Source organism: Rhinolophus hipposideros (genome assembly GCF_964194185.1).
Source record: "Rhinolophus hipposideros genome assembly, chromosome: 23".
In the NCBI taxonomy this organism is placed as follows: Eukaryota; Metazoa; Chordata; class Mammalia; order Chiroptera; family Rhinolophidae; genus Rhinolophus; species Rhinolophus hipposideros.
Window position 1 is genome coordinate 2511137 of NC_138069.1, and position 16912 is coordinate 2528048.

Sequence of the window (16912 nt, forward strand, 5' to 3'; positions counted from 1 at the left end):
AGAGTGGATGAAGGGTGACCTGGGGCTCGGGCCACAACAGAGTTACTGCACAGGGCCTGAGGCAACCTTCTGGGCCAAAGCATTGTCCTAAAATTGGAATGTTTAAATTTACTAAAAAATAATCACTGAATTGCTCACATAAGTGAATTCTCTGGTATGTAAATTTGAAAGCTGAGGTGTCAACACTGACACATCAGAATAAAACATCAGAATATCTACCATAGGGAGAAAAGAGTATTAGCCACAAAGGAACAACTTCTCATTAGCAATAATACAGGCAAAGAAGGCAATAGGAAAACATCTTCAAAATGTGGAGCTACATTTGGCTCGATGGTGAGTAGTGCCAGTGAAAAAAAGGTTTTTCCAACAGACAAAGACGGAGACAATACTACTCGTTTATGGACCCCGATGAAAACACAACTGTACCAATCACTTCAGCAAGGAGATAGAGTCCCGCAAACCCCTGAGGTCACACTGGGTTACCAACTTGTCTTCTTTTCATTTATAGAGATATGTAACACCAAAAAATAGGAGCACATAATCCCAGAATCTTAACACATGTCAATAAATTTTCTTTCTAAAAAGTCACTATGTAGTCCTTATTTTGCCCCAGTGGGAGGAAATGGTAAATAAAGACTTGGTTGCACAGTGGCATGGCTGATGAATGTCCATCAGGGAACCAGGGCTCTTACCTCCCTCCCAAAAGGTAGCTGTCAACCCTAACCCTCTGGAGGCTGACCTCACTGATGACACTTTCTGCAGTGACTCTGGCCTCCCTCCCCGCACTTTGCCTGGAAGTTGTTTGCAGAACATTCCCATAACACAGTCATATTTATGAGCTGTCCAGGAATCCACATTATAGAATTTGAGGTTTACAATCCTGGACACTGCTCCCCACTAAATTAGTGGATTATAAGTATCACAACATGCTCAAAGATGGAAAAATTTAAGGTTCAAAGGATACTAAGTATAATGGATTGAAACCCATCATATATGTTAAAATCCATGAAGTCATAAAGATATTAAAAATAATAATTAAACATCTTTTGAGGATAGGAAACAAACTCAATATCTTGAAAACTGTTTAGTACAGAAAAGCAGCAAGAATCTGTGAAATTTGCCCAAGAATGAAATGCTCTATTTATAAAAGTCATCTAGGAAGCGACAGCAAGGAAGATGGCGGGATAGAAAGCTGCAGGCGTGTGTCACTCCAGTAAAATGACTCAACTAGCAGAAATGGTCTGAAGCAACTATTTTGAAGCCTGGGCCCAGGAAAACACGTGCAGCATCCAGCGGAGAGTCAGAGAGGCCAGTCGCTGTCCATCGACTTGTGCTTCCCAGAAGTACAGGCTACCATCGCCTCCCCCCCACATCTGCAGCCAGCAGATGGGGACAGCAGGTGCTCCTCGTGCTGCCTGCTGGAGCCAGAAAGCAGGGTGGGCAAGAAAGACCTGTCCTCCAAAACTGTGTGAGTTCCGATGGCTGATGGCTGCTTTGGATCGTGGAGAGGCCAGCTGGCTGCTGTTTAACCACCTCGAGCTGAAGCGGCGTCCCCACGAAGAGGGAACTGAAAGTGATAGGACCTATTTCTTTTTCCCTTCATGGGAACCAGACATTTAAGGCAACTCTGTTGATTCACTGGCTGAATGCGGACAGACAATGCAAGAGAAACTTGCATGACTACACACAACAAGGAATACCGCTTCCTCCTGGTGAGGAAGTGCTCCAGCTCCAGGGCCCATTCTTATGAGGCTGAGGGGGGGTAGAAAGACTGCCTGAAGGACACTGCCATTCCCAGCACACATGAGCCTCCAGGTACACTGTTTGAAGTCTGCCCACTGTGGGGACTTCCGTTCACCACTGTCCTCCGGGCTGTCAAGGAGAGGGCCGGTTGTGCTGCAACTGTCTACTTCCAGGTGCTGCTCGCATATTGCGTGAAACCATCTGTAAAACCAGGCCCTTGTTTTCCCTCCTTAGTCAACTCACTTTAGGGCAGTCCCCACTTAGGAAATACACCATGGGTGCAACCGGGAGCGAGAAGGCAATGTAACAGGAGTGGGACCAACTCGTGCCTGCAGGGGCTGCTTGAGCGCCATCTCCTATTCCCCACTTCCATTTGATGATGGGGTGTTGCTGTGTGTGCCCCACTTCATGGCTCGATGGGTCAGAGAACACCCACTTCATGATAGGCAGCTTAGGTCGCATGGTAACTTGGTGGCCCATGGTTAAGTGCTGTTTCCCAAAAGGAAAGTAGTTATCCACAGAGGATGGAGGGCTGCTGCAAGTTCCCAATTCCCTACAGGTCTGCCAAAGGCTCCAAACAGCATCCCTGTCTGCCACTGGGCTTCCAACACCAGTGGGTCTGCTGGATCCCATGGCCCAAGGGCGGAGCAATCCGCATGGCAGCCTGAAGCCACTACAGAGCCTTCTCCTGTTCTGCACCCACCGAAAACCAGCAGCTTTGGAGTCATTCAGGCCAGAGTAACACACCCAAATGAGGAACATGTGGACTCTGAAATCCACAGAGGCCACGAGGCATTGGGCCTTCTTTGCTGTTGTAGGAGGGGCCAGATGCAACAACTTATCCCTTCACTTCAATGAGCCCCACACCACTGGACCCCTTGAAATTTCACTGAGGTTCAGGCAGGCCCTGAATTTTGTCAGATTTACTCCCCACTCTCTGAAATGCACATGTCCTGCCATTAAGTCGAGAGGAATTGCTACTTCATACTCTCCAGGTACAGGTAGCAAAATGTCATCAATGCAATGGACAAGTGTGCTGTCTCGTAAAAGGGAATGGTGATCAAGGTTCCTGTGAACTAACCCCCATCAAAATTACAATGTCATTTTTTAAAGAAATAGAACAAAAAAATCATCAGATTTGTACGGAATCACAAAAGACCCCGAATAGCCAAAGCCATCCTGACAAAGAAAAAAAGAACAAGGTTGGAGGTAACACACTCCCTGACTTCAATTTACACTACAAAGTGACAATAATCAAAACAACATGGTATTGGCAGAAAAACAAGACACACAGACCAATGGAACAGAACTACGAGCCCAGAAACAAACCTACATATACGACGTCAGACATTAAGTTCACGAACTCATCCTAGAAAAAGTGCTACACACCTCACTGCTGAATATTACACGGTCACCTTTAAAGTCCTCCCCTTGGGAAGCGATGCACCGACGCCAGCACCTAGTCCACCCTTCAAAGCAATTTTGGAACTCTTTCTGGAATGGCCATCAGAGCTGTCGTCGTATTACCCTTGATGTCCTGACTGTCATCAAAATGTCTTCCTTTCAATATTTCTTTTATCTTTGGGTAACGAAAGAAGTCATTGGGGGGCAGATCAGGTGAGTAGGGAGGGTGTTCCAACATAGTTATTTGTTTCCTGGCTAAAAACTCCCTCATAGACAATGTCGTGTGAGCTGGTGCATGGTCATGATGCAAAAGCCACGAATTGTTGGTGAAAAGTTCAGGTCATCTAATTTTTTCACACAGCCTTTTCCAAATTCCCAAATAGTAAACCTGGTTAATGATTTGTCCAGTTGGTACAAATTCATAACGAATAATCCCTCTGATATCAAAAAAAGGTTAGCAACATTGTTGCAACAAGTTCCCAAACTTAATTGTCAGACCTTATGTATGGGCAGAAAATGTTCCACAAAGGAGCCAAAAACATACAATGAAGAAAAGAAAGCCTCTTCAGTAAACGGTGCTGGGAAAATTGGAAAGCCACCTGCAAAACAATCAAATTAGACTGCTACCTGTCAAAAAATGAACTCAAAATGGGTCAAAGACTTAAACATAAGACCTGCCACAATAAACTGCATAAAAGAAAACATAGGTACTAAACTTATGGACCTTGGGTTCAAAGAGCATTTTATGAATTTGATTCCAAAGGCAAGGGAAGTAAAAGCTAAAATAAATGAATGGGACTATATGAAACTTAAAAAGCTTCTGCACAGCAAAAGAAACCATCGACAAAATAAAGAGGCAATCAACTGAATGTGAGACGGTATTTGCGAACAGTGCCTCCGATAAGGGGCTAATATCCAAAATATACAAGGAACTCATACAACTCAACAACAACAAAACAAACAACCGAATTGAAAAACCGGCAGAGGATCTGAACAGACACATCTCCCAAGAAGACAAACAAAACAGCCAACAGATATATGAAAAGATGCTCAACTTGACTAGCTATTAGGGAAATGTAAATTGACACCACAATGAGATATCCCCCTCACCCCAGTCAGAATGGCTGTCATCAACAAGACAAATAGTAACAAGTGTTGGAGAGGCTGTGGAGAAAAAGGAACCCTCATACATTGTTGGTGGGAATGCAGACTGGTGCAGCCGCTATGGAAGGCAGTGTGGAGGTTCCTGAAGAAATTACGAATAGAATTACCATATGACCCAGCAATCGCTCTCCTGGGTATCTACCCCGAAAATCTGAAAACTTTTATCTATAAAGATATAGGTACCTCTATGTACACTGCAGCATTGTTCAAGGTGGCCAAGACATGGAAACAACCAAAGTGTCCTTCAATAGATGAATGGATAAATTAGACGCGGTATATACGGAGGATGCCAAAAAAATGTATACACATTTTAAAAAAGGAAAAACTATTAAAATTGTAATACTCAATATATACCGAAAACAAATGATGAATGCAAGTCACATTTTACTTCTGCAATTTCAAGAGGTGCTGAAAGTGGTTACCGTCAGTATCCAGACACTTCTGATCACAGTGAACCACTGCTTGAGCCACGGTGACAAGTACCCACTTGTGGACATGTTTCTGGCACCCCCAGTATATACAATGGAATATTACTCAGCCATGAGAAAAGATGAAACACTGCCATTTGAGATAACACAGATGGATTTTGAGATTGTATGCTAAGAGAAATAAGTCAGATAGAAAAAGTCAAGAACCAAATGATTTCACTCATACTGTGGGATATAAAACTGAAAGCAACAAAGGAACAAGACAAACAAGCAAAAACTTATTAGCGGTTACCAGAGAGTCAAGGGGGAGGAGGGAGGTAGAAGTGGGTAAAGGGAGCCAAATATATGATGATGGAAGGAGAACTGACTCTGGGTGCTGAACATACAATGTGATATATAGATGATGTAATACAGAGTTGTACACTTGAAACCTATATAATTTTACAAACCAGTGTCACACTAATAAATAAAAAAACCTAAGCGATAAAAAAAAAAAAATCCTTGTAAACTAGATGACATCCCTATTCCTGGGATGGCTGAAAGCTAACTGCTTCTGGTAATCTTTACAAACAGGGTTGGAGAAAAGGCATTTGCCAGATCAACTGTTGCATAGCAGGGACCGGGGATGGGTGGATTTGCTCAATCAAACCACGTCTGGAACAACTGCAATTTGTCAGCACCTGGTTAAGGTAAAGACAATCCACTGTCCTTCAAGATGCACCTTTTTTCTGCACAAAAAAGTGAGCTGAACAGAGATGGGGTAGGAGTCACAGCCCCCGTGTCCCTCACATCCTGTGGCAGCCCTGAACTCTGCAGTCCCTCCAGGAATGCAGTATTGTTTCTGCTTCATTGTTTCCCTACAGGCAGTTCTAGTGGCTTCCCCATGCCTTTCTCAACAGAATAGCCCTCCCTCCACAGGTCAGAGACCCATTGTGGGATTCTGTCAGTTGCTGAATATGTCTGTTTCCGTTATGGATTCTAGAACTAGGCAAATCACTACAGCATGGGCTTGGGGGCCCCACTGTGAGATGGACCTGAGCTCAGACTCCATCGATCACCTGGCCTCCACAAGTGACCTGAGGAGCCACAGTGACCATTTGGGTTTCCTAGAATCAGTGTCAGTTCAGAGCCTGTGTCCCTGAGGTCTTCTTTTTCCTCAGGACACAGCTACCTGGTAAAATGCCATAGGTCCCTCTGGGTAAGGCGAGGAGAAATATTAACAGTATCAATTTTTGGTAGCATACTGGGATCCTTCCTCAAGGGCTTCCTCTCATTCAAGAGATTCTGGGTCTGTACACTGGTTCAAATCTGGGAACCGACTGAGGGGCTATGACTGTTTTCAGTGTTTTCAAATTCAAGTAAGATGCATGCACACTTGACCTGAAATTTTCTGCTTACACAAGTCAAGTAAGAATTGAGTAGATTGCCACCTGCTTCTCTTCTGGGGCACACGACCAAATAGCCAGCACACAGGCCTGGGAGTCAGACTGCTGGCTGCCTGACTCTGTGCCCCATCACGGTAATCAGCCCCACGTGTCTTTGGTGATTCAGTGCCACCTCTTGGCCCCAACACCCAGGATCCAATTATCCCCAGTGGTAGCGGTTCCCACTAATTTCCGGCCTCCGGAGGCGAGCAAGCACACAGCTCTTCAAGGATGGTAGGGCTCCCTTCAGTCATGGTGAAAAGTGTGTTCTCTGGACCCTGCCAGGCGGGTGACCAGGTCTTAAATGTAAGTCCCCTGTGCCACTCCAATCACCCTCAGCCCTGGCTCCTTCTCTGGAGTAACCAACGCAGTCCTGACGTGTCAGACTTCATCTAGTGTATGCCACCTTTCAGTCCCTATCTCGGCCAACCGAACAAACCGCTAGTGCCCTTTCTAACCCCTCCAGCCATAGCACTCACTCCAGAGTCTCTGCTTAGTGGGCCCATTGCAGTAAATTCAGCCTGATCCAACTTCTGATTCCGTTCACACTTGCTATGTACCCCCACACATATTCTCCAGATTTCCGTCTGTGCAAATTGGAAAAATCACAGTTCTTTCGAGTGTAGCGCACATCCTTGTGGGTCACACTTTTTGTCTCATCTTTTGGGATATGCTGGGACCTGAGGACAACTGGCAACACATCTAGAAGCAAAGAGGTGATGAGGGTCTCCATCCTGAGGAGAATCAGCAGAGTCCTGCAAGTGACACCTCAGGGGAGGCCATACGGAATCCTCTGGCAAAGTCCGGCTTACCTCCTCAGACAGGGGTGGGATGGCTGCTTCCATCCACAGAGAAGACTCATCAGAATTGAGGGGTCCAATGTCCCCAGCCTCATCAGAATCTTCCCATAAGCCCACATTTCAATTTTCAGGATCCCGCTTCTTCCAATCAAGCAAGCCCCCAGGAGTTTAACAGCAGCTACCATGCAAAGCTGGGATTTCAACTTAGGTTGTAATCCAGCCCCTCATAGGATGACACTGGATACGAACAGGTTTTCAACAACTGTGCAGTCAGAAAAGCTCCTTTTATTAAGCCAAATTTTGTTTCCCAATACCTAGCAACTAAAGGACCTCATTTAACTTTCCAGATGAAAATATTTCATCATTTTGCAAAACAGCCGTTCGGTTATTTCAAGGCAGTCTGACCCACCTTCCATTTCTGCTCTGCTCCAGCTAACACCTTTCATTCTCTCACGGGTAGTTTCAAGTCACCTCGATTTCCTATTCACTCTTCACTTTATCAGTGTTCCTCTAAAATGTGCATGCAATACTCTTGTTCTCCCCACAAAGAGCAGGATGGGGTCACCAACTCCTTGATTAAGATCAGGTAAGGTTGTTTTGCCAACCATACAATGCAGTTGGCATTCAAACACAAGGTCTGAAGTCTTTATAGAATAGCCGTTTGTTTCCCTGGCAATTTGTTTTTCTGACTTGCCTTTCAAAATCCTGACTCAGATCCTGATTTTTCCTCACATCTACTTTAGTTTCTTGCACGTTCTGGAGGCTGGAAAGCACACTTTGTGAAGACAGTTAAAGGCACTGCAGCTGCTTAAGGTAAGAAGGGCTGTCATGAGCAGAGGTCATGTGCTCCCAGACCACACGGCAGTCTCACCACTGTGACCACGTCCCTTTCAGCAGAACCAGACTTCCAGTAGGAAAGACAATGAATACTAAAGAAATATAATAATGCAAGCAACACAGCAGGGGGCACTAACAGGAAAGCATTTATTCTCCTTCTACCAAGTCTGAAGGTGCTGACTGAAGTGTCACAAAAGCTGAGTCCAGCAGCCCCAGGGCAGGGCTGTATTTGGAGACAACCTAGGCAAGGACAGTAAGGAGTGAGGGTGGGTGCTCAGGGACATAGCCAATCGACACAGCACTGGCCTTTCTAAAGAGAGCGCGGGCTCTGCTGGAAGTGGAAGGACAATCGTCTGCAGAGCCGAGACCTTGGCATGGGAAGGCTGGACTGACAACCTACAACATTATGGGGCTGACCCTACAACATTTACACTCTGTTTCTCTTTGATTCAGCACTTCTCTGGGTCATCAGTAAGTTTTCAGGGAAAAGAACAAATATGTAAAATGGACCAACAGCTCAGATATTTCAAGGTAGTTTTTAACATCATTTCCTAGCAGGAATCAAAAGCATATAGAAGAGGACAAAGCAGGCTTATCTAGCGCTTGCCAATTTCTCTTTAAAATATCCAAATATAGACAAAGGCAGAAACTGATAACAACATGGCAAGTCAAAAGAACAAATGCTACAGCTTGACTTATTGGATGAAGGTGCCTTCCCCAACTATGTCTGAATTTCATCCTGTGAACGGAAATAGGACAACACTCCAAAATGGCAGGAAAAACTGGACTTGCCTCGGACAGCCTCTGCTCGCGATGCAGGTGCAGCTGTGAGCAGAGGAGTCAGCTGTCCTCACTGAGGGCCCCTTCCATTCCCTCCTCTGCTGAAGCCAGGACACACCTCGCAGGAGCTGGCGGACCCAGGAGCCCAGGGAAGAGCACAGTGATGGAAGCCTGTCAGGAGGGTGGTGAGCACCCTCCACGTTCACTGGCACATGTACTTCCTGAGGGCGGGTGTGATAGTGCATCTCGAGTCTGGACCGCGGGGCCCAGATATTTGCTCAAACAGTATTCTGGATGTTTCTGAGATGTGGGGATGAGATGGACTTTGAGTAAAGCAGATGTCCCTCGTCCAAGCAGTTAAAGGCCTTAGTAGAATAAAGACAGGCCTCCCAGAAAAAGAAGGAATTCAGCAGCAGACGCCTTCGACTGGAGCTGTGACGCCGGCTTGTGCAGCGCCTCCAGGCTGCTGGCCTGGCCTGCAGAGTTTGGATTTGCCAGCCTCACAATCATGTAAGCCAATTCCTTACAGGAAGTCTCCCTCTACAGGTGCAATACACACATCCTGTTGGTTCTGTTTCTCTGGAGAACTCTGACAAATACAGAAGGGAACCTGGGGTCTGCCGAGGGCTCTGCTGTCTCCCAGCTCCCAGAACAGCGCCTGGCACTGCCAGGTCCCCAGTGATACTGTCAGACTGACAGAAACTCCTCTGGCTTAGTAAGGAGAAGGCCTGACCTTACCCAGCAAACCACATGAACACAGATGTGAGTACCAACCTGAGTTCAGGTTTAGAGCCGGGTGGCAGGGGCTGCCACCACCAATAGAGTGTTGCAGGAGACTGAGCATTCTACCTACTGCATCTGCCTTGGGTGTCCTACCAATAATGACAAAGTTCAGAAAGTACACATCTCAAAACTATTTTTAAAAAAATAATGATAAAAATTCAAAACAGAATTTTCGATAAACTTCAGCTGGGTGTGCCCAAAAAGGACATTCAACCAGCAGCCGGTTAGCTCAGTAGGTTAGAGCGCGTTGCTACTAACACCATGGTTGCCAATTTGATCCCCGCATGGGCCACTTTGAGCTGCGCCCTCCTTTAAAAAAAACAAAAAGGACATTCAAGGGTATGCCTTTATGTAAATGATCAGAGAGGGCTGGAGTGGGTGGAAAAGAAGCCACATGTTAAACCTGACAAGCTCAGGAGACTGAAAATAACCACAGAGGATGGTGTGAACATACAAATTCCTAATTAAGGTGTGCCATGGCGGGAAGTCACATCCTTGGCCTGTAGCTTCCTTGACAAAGGTCAGTCTTTACCTTAAGTGAGCCTGTCTGTCGTCTTTTTCCATCTAAGATAGCATACCCTTGAAATGTCAGAGTAATCCCTTTTTCCGGACCCTCCAGGGGGCACAACCCACCACACCAGAGCAGGAAACTACAAAATCCCTCATTGCTATCTTATTCCCTAAATACTATTTCTATGTGCTGTAAAATACTAGTAACTGTCCTGTACCCACCAATATAAAAGAAGTGTGTCTCCATTTTTTTATCTGATCCCAGAGATTTCCCTGCTTTGCTTTCCCCCACCCACTTAATCTACAACCAATGGATTTCATGTAACTCTCCTCCTTTGATTCTAATGTATAGAATAAGTTGCAAAACAGCCATTTTCCGAAGCATTTTCTCAATCCGTTGAGACCTTCCTTCCTGGCAATTGTCGTTAGTTTGGCTCAAATAAACACGTATAAGCTTTCTCTTAGGCTGGATGTTTTTTTTTTGTTGACAATGGTTGAAAATGTTCTGATTCTGACACCAGTTCTAAGGTGTAGTTCTTCCCCACCTCTAAACAATACACTCAGTTCTGACACTGCCTACCTGGAGATAGCATCAGACCCCACAGGTTAAGGTCTGAGCCCCACAAGATCCCATTCCCATCCCATTCAGACCCCAATTCCAAGTCCAGGTGTCACCTGTGCTTCTGACTGACTGGTATAAATAAGAGGTTCCCACAATCTCCTCCTGGGGTTCCATTAATTTGCTGGAGCTCACAGAACTCAGAGAAACATGTTACTTACAAGATCAACAGTTCATTATAAAGAATGTAACCCAGGAACAGCCTGAAAGAAGAGACGCACAGGGTAAGGTATGAGCGAGGGGTTTCCACGTCCTCTCTGAGCCCACCACTCTCCCAGCACCTCCACATGTTCACCAACCCGAAGCTCTCTGAACGCGTCCTTTAGGGTTTTTATGGAGGCTTCATTACACAGGCACTGTTGATTAAATCACTGGCCATTAGTGATTGGTTCAACCTCCACCCCTCTCCGTCCTCCTTTTCCCCCCAGGGAGTGGGACTGAAAGTTCCACCCTCTAATCATTGGTTGGTTTCCCTGGAGACCAGACCCCATCCTTAGGGGTTTTCCAAAATCCTTCATTAACATAACAAGACACCTTGAAGGCTCTGATCACTGGAAATTCTGAGGGTTTTATGAGCTCCGTGCCAGGAACTGGGAATGAAGACCAAATATGTATTTCGTACTATAAACCACAATATCACAGATGGCAAACTGAAAACATTTTTCCCCAAGCGCAAAGAGAAAAGACAGCAGCATCATTTTGGAAACTCAAGAACAGACTTAGCAAATGCAAGAAAGTAAACTGTTAAGGCAGCCCTATGAGCCGCTGAGATGTGGCAGGCCGCACTGCAGAACCCCAACTGGAAACTGGGTGGTGCCAGGAATCTCTGAAAATGGATGAGGTTGGGCCGGACACAGAAGAGCAGGTGAGGGCCTCCAACCTGATCCACCCCTGTGTTGCGGGGACCCCACCTCTCCCAGAAGCAGATCAAGAGGGAGCCCACTGGAGGGGGTCTGTGCATTAGGGGTGGGGAGGCGGGAGGGGAGGGGGAGGTGCTGAGAGGGGAGGACTCTCCACAATAAACCAGGAGGCTGCCCATAACCTACAGCACAGGACGTCCCAAAGCAGCAGCAAGAATGCTTGGAGAACAAACAATAATTCTTGGAAATTAAAAGTATACAAACAATAGAAGGGTAAGGTGATAAAATACAAGAAATGTAAAGTAAAACAAAAGGACAAGGAAGCAGAAAAATAAGAACGCTGTTAGAAGATAAGCCCAGGGAGTCAGATAACCAACCAAAAGGAACACATTTTAAACTGAGGGGAAGAACTTATCAGAGAAATAATGGCAGAACTTTCCCCAGGTGTGAGGGAGAAATGAGAGCAGAGGGCTCGGGACCCCCAGGCTGTGGCACAGCCTCCAGCAGCGCAGGCTGGCCCGCAGGGCCTGGCCACGTGTCCTATTTTCACTCTCGTTTTCCTAGAGCACTTTTTTGTAGATTTAAAACCTCGTACATAATACACGGCATCATGCTGTACACACCTATTTGCAACTTGCTTTTGTTTTCCTAGCACTGCTTTGAAATGATCCTACCAAAGTGTACGTGCAGATCTCTACAGCAGTTTAGCATGAAAGAATTCGTGCACTATGTGACTGAAATAGAGCTGAAGAGCCCACCCCGAGAAGCCACTGACTCCAGCTGCTCACCCTGGTCCACGAGCCTGCAGGCTGCTCGTGTCCACACATGCTGTGCACTTGTGCCCAGGCTCCACAGGGACACACACCCGAGCAGGGAAAGGCTTGGCCGTGGGTCTGTGCACCCCCGCACGGATGGGTCGCATCATCCCGCATCCTAGACGTGTTCTTTAATGTACCTCCCTAAGTACAGTATGCTGGACCCCTTTCGCAGGCCACTGGTGTTTGGCATTTCTCTTCTGGGAGGCACAGACAGCTGCTGACCCCGGGTCACTCTCCTTCCTTTCCCCGTGTAACACGGGGTCATCTCCCAGGACCATCCATCCCGCTTCCCTGCTCCTGAGTGTGGCGCTGTGACTAAGTCCTGCCGCAGGGTGTGAGCACAGCCTATGTACAACTCCAAGACACAGCCCTGGCTCCCTGGGAGAGCGAGTGTGGCACCTGCAGCTCCTGCTACAGCCGCGTGGTAACAGGGTCCAATGCTGGTGTTGACCCACAGTAGAGTTCTCCACCTGCCGGGGGTGAGAGGGGTTGGGGGGTGCAGAGGGAGGTACACACGGACATGCACACGCACAGTTATTTTTGGATGTCTGTTATAGCAGCTTAGCCTAAACTCCAATCAACATCCTGTGCCATTTTTATATTGAATTGTCTTTTTCTCATTTTGTCATAGAACCTCCTTAACTAGCTGAATGTTAAGCCTTTGTTGGGAATCTGGGTATTACAGATACTGTTTCCCAGCTTCAGGTTCATCTTTTCACTCTGTGTTTTGTCAAAAGAAGATTTACAAATGGCCAGGTTGTTCTCCAAAAAGATTATACCGACCGACGTTCCTAATAAGCCATGTATGAAAATGCGTATTCACTATCCGCACGTTGGTACTGTGGACTCCCACTAATTTTAATGTTTCCTAATTTGCTCACTAAAAGCTAGAGCTCCATTACTGTGGTGTGCATTCTTCCATGCCAGTGCAGTGGACATTCTAAGTCGGTTCTGTACGCACTGCTCTCCAAAAACAGCTGCCTCCCTCTTCTGCAGGAATGTCGCATTAGTCTGCGAGGCTGACTGCCATGATGAGCAACCCCCAAATCTTCGAGGCCTAGCCCAGGAGAGGTTTGTTTCTTGTTCATGTCCCAGTCCACTTGAGGGCTGGAGCCAGGGCTCGTCATCGCTCAGGGATGCCACCTGGGGACCCAACTCCATTCTGCTGGTGTCTCTGTGCTTTGCCCTCGGGCTTTAGAGCCCCTGTGAGGATTTTCTGCACCAGCCAGCAAGTGACAGGGAGGGACCAGGCCTGGAAGTGACCCATCACTCTGCCCACCACTCAGTCACAAGAGCCCCCAACTGCAAGGAAGGTAGAAAACAGACTGTGTCCGCAACAGGAACATTGACAAAGGTCTGGTGTCTTCATGTCATCTGCCACAAGCACCCCTCTTGAGGTTGAGATCTGGGGCTCTGTCCCCTGCATCTGCTGTAGGACGCCCTTCATGCATGTATTCAGGAAGCAGAAGCAGGTGGTGAGTGCAACTGGGGACCCTCAGGGCCAAGGGTTCCCACCCATGCCACCCACACAGCCCTGATCTGAGAGATGCAGGCTGCATTCAGGGCCCATCACCAAGAGGATGCCTCCTCGTCCTGTGCCCCGACAGCCCTCCCATATGTGGGAGAGAGGATGTTTCTTCTCGATTCCAAGACCCCTGATGGACTTTGCATGTCTTAGCGCCAGGGCAGCACTTTTCAGAGTGTGAAGGTCGAAATTACTGCTAACAGCACCGTGATACTGTGGCTTTGCCACTCTCATCCTAGCACAACTGTACATGGGGTCCCCAGAGGCCACGTGACACAGAGGACAGCACAGTGGACTTGCTGCAGAAGCAGTCACGAGAATCCACTGTCTTCTACTAAGCCTTACTTTAAAGTGATGTGCAAAGTTTCAAACAGTGCCACTCTTTTCACTAAACATGTTTTGCTTTGTAAAAATTATTTTTCATAAAATAGTTATTCATGTTACTATGTCATGGGTTTATTATCATTATTAAGTTATTAAATGAATAACTTTTTAATTTCTTACTTTAAAACAAAACATGGTAAATACTGGCACACATCACCCACATAAACAAAGCTCTTTGGGGTCCTCAATCTTTAAGAGTGGAGGGGCCCAAGACAGAAGGTTTGAGAGTGGCTGGTACAGCAGCTCAGGTGGCAGCTTCTGGAACCAGAATACTTCAGTTCAAACCTGACTGCTCTTCAGCTGTGCAAAAAAATAAACTGTGCTAACAAACTTAACGTGTGTGACCTTGAACAAATTCCCTGGTCTCTCAGCCTCAGTTTCCCCATTGGTAAAATGAAGTCAAGAACAACATGCCCTTCTTGGCTTGTCTGATGTTTAAATGCGGTGACCTTCACTGAATACTTCAATGGTACCTGGCAACAGTGCACCCTTGACAAACGCCAGCCCTTACCATGTGCATGCCCAGAGCAGCCAGCCCAGCTTAACCGTCCACAACAGGCATACCCATGTGTTCTGAATGCGGGGTGTGCATGAAATACGGGATGACAAGACACCCCGGCTACCCGAGGATCCACGGAAGGTGACGCGGTTTTCTCTACCTGTCAGCCACGTCCAGGTCACACTCTATCCTGTCCAGGCCGCTCGCGATGCTGTCCAGCTGCTCGCCCTGGTGGTGCAGGACTGTGGCTGCATCTTCCAGACGCTTTTGGGAACAGGCCATCAGCCCAGTCAGCTCCTGCCCCTTGGTCACGTGGGAGGATGAGGCATCCATGGCGGTTCCTGGCTGCGACAGCAGCAACTCCCTCCAGAAGTGCTCGATGACGTGGAAGACAACATTGCGGCCAGGCTGAAAGGACCTGAACCAGTGCTTGGCATGGTCCTTTTCCAGGATGGTGAGAGAACTGAAGATAAACTGAGAAGCCTCTTTCTTGATCTCAATTACACTAGAAAGGGGAAAGTTGACAAGAATATCTCCAGTTTTATCAGTCATAAATTTTAGTGAGAGAGAAGTTAATGAAAGTTTTCCCGGAATCCATCGCTTCTCGAGTTCTAAATAGTAGGAGCAAGGCCAGGTGTGCACGCAGATGTCTCTGCTCATCTGGGTCTTGGGTCGGTTTGCACCACAGCCAAGGTCACTCTGCCTCTGAAGAAGACGGGACAAATTAGTGGGTGCATGAGGCTAAAATGTGTCTTCACACTAGGATTAGACACTAATACACCAACAGCGAGGGAATGGTCTGGATTCAGAGCACACCAGACACAGTGGCATGCAGATGGGTCCTCACCTAGCAAGGGCTCACACATCCCCAGGTGACAGGCAGGAGAGTCCTTGTCCTATTTAAAGAGGGGAGGGCCCCCGGGGCTCTGTGCCCACCAGCGCACCCCGACTCAGACCAGGGCCCACAGCTGGACGTGACTGAAGGAAGGAAATTGCTGGAAACCAGCACCCCAGGGTCCTTCACAGAAATACTGCTTTGGCTGTGATCACCCTTATCACAAAACATTCTTTACAACCTTCTAAACTAACAGTCTCCTTTGGAAACTTTTATAAACTGAATTTCAGAGAAAATAACCCTACAAACTTCCCTTCTTGTAATCACAAATAATGCTTATGGAGTTCCACACAATTATGTAATTATATGTATATATTTAGTTTTCTATAGTTATAAGTAATGAAGGGTACTATTCGTATCTATAATTAGCATTTATCAATGCAGTCTGAAAAGTCATGAATGACATAACTCTTACAGAACATTCTGTCCAACCTTCTAATAAAGAATACAAGGCCAAGAAAGGATGAGGACCTTGTACAAGGTCAAATCCCAGGTCGTGACATGGCTTGAACAAGGCCTGCTAAGGCTCTTCTCAGCAGGTCCACCTGCCTGTGGCGTGTCTCCCACTTCTCTCTTTCTCTCTCTCACACTTCAACGATGAGGTGATTTCCTTATAAAAATAGGAGAATAACTAATATTATCTCTTAGAATACTGAAAAGTGTGAGCTAGAGGCCACAGGGACTCTGCATTTGGTCAACAAGTTTGAAGCCACCACGTCATGCGTGGCTGCAAGGACGAGAGGACCGAGCCTGCTACAGCGCGCAGCTCCTGGAGCTGGGCGCCCAGTGGAAGCCTACGGATCCCCTCAGAGCTACAAAGACATCAAGCAACACAAGGGAGAACACCAAGAAAGGGGGATCCTGCACCCAAAGAGCTTGTGTAGACCTGAGATTCCGAATTATTCAGAAATAAGTGAAGGAGAAAAGGCAATGTGTCATCAAATACACAGGGAATTGACGCAAATGGGACCCCGAAGTTCATGGAGCTGCAGGCTCAGTCAGGGCTATGGCAGCAGCCTACTGTGTCTGCTGCCTTTGGCACCTGGCACCCCAAAGCACCCTTTCTCCAGACTGGGAGGGCCCGCCTAGCCCTTACCTCTCCCTTCTCCCACCTCGTGAGGCAGTACATTCTTGGCACACTCACTATGCCTGTACGTGGCAGGATGACCGCTTGGTTATGTCACTGTAAGCTCTCAGAGGGCAAGTATTTTACTCATAACCCTAACTCAAGGAACACTTTGTGACTGAATGAACGGAACACGCACTCCTGGTCTATGGTGTTTGTCTAGCAGGGTCCTTTGGCCCAGCTGAGGCCGCAGGCTGGCCTCACCCGGCTGCTCGGAGTCCCACCGATGGCAGCCTGGACACTGTCAGACACACCGTGCAGATCTCGTCCCAGCCAAACTATTACAGTGGCTAAAGAAGTGACGGGGGCAAGT

General features: G+C 47.1%; 1 protein-coding gene across 3 annotated transcripts in view; it reads right to left on the minus strand.

Moving 5' to 3' along the window:
- SNAP47 (synaptosome associated protein 47) overlaps positions 1 to 16912 on the minus strand; it is a 60632-nt gene that overhangs the window by 38253 nt on the left and 5467 nt on the right. For all 3 annotated transcript variants that reach the window (XM_081036288.1, XM_081036290.1, XM_081036289.1), the window contains exon 2: positions 14739 to 15283. In XM_081036288.1, coding sequence (XP_080892414.1) covers positions 14739 to 15238 — 500 coding nt within the window. In that variant the 5' untranslated portion in view covers positions 15239 to 15283. The remainder of the gene's footprint in view (positions 1 to 14738; positions 15284 to 16912) is intronic.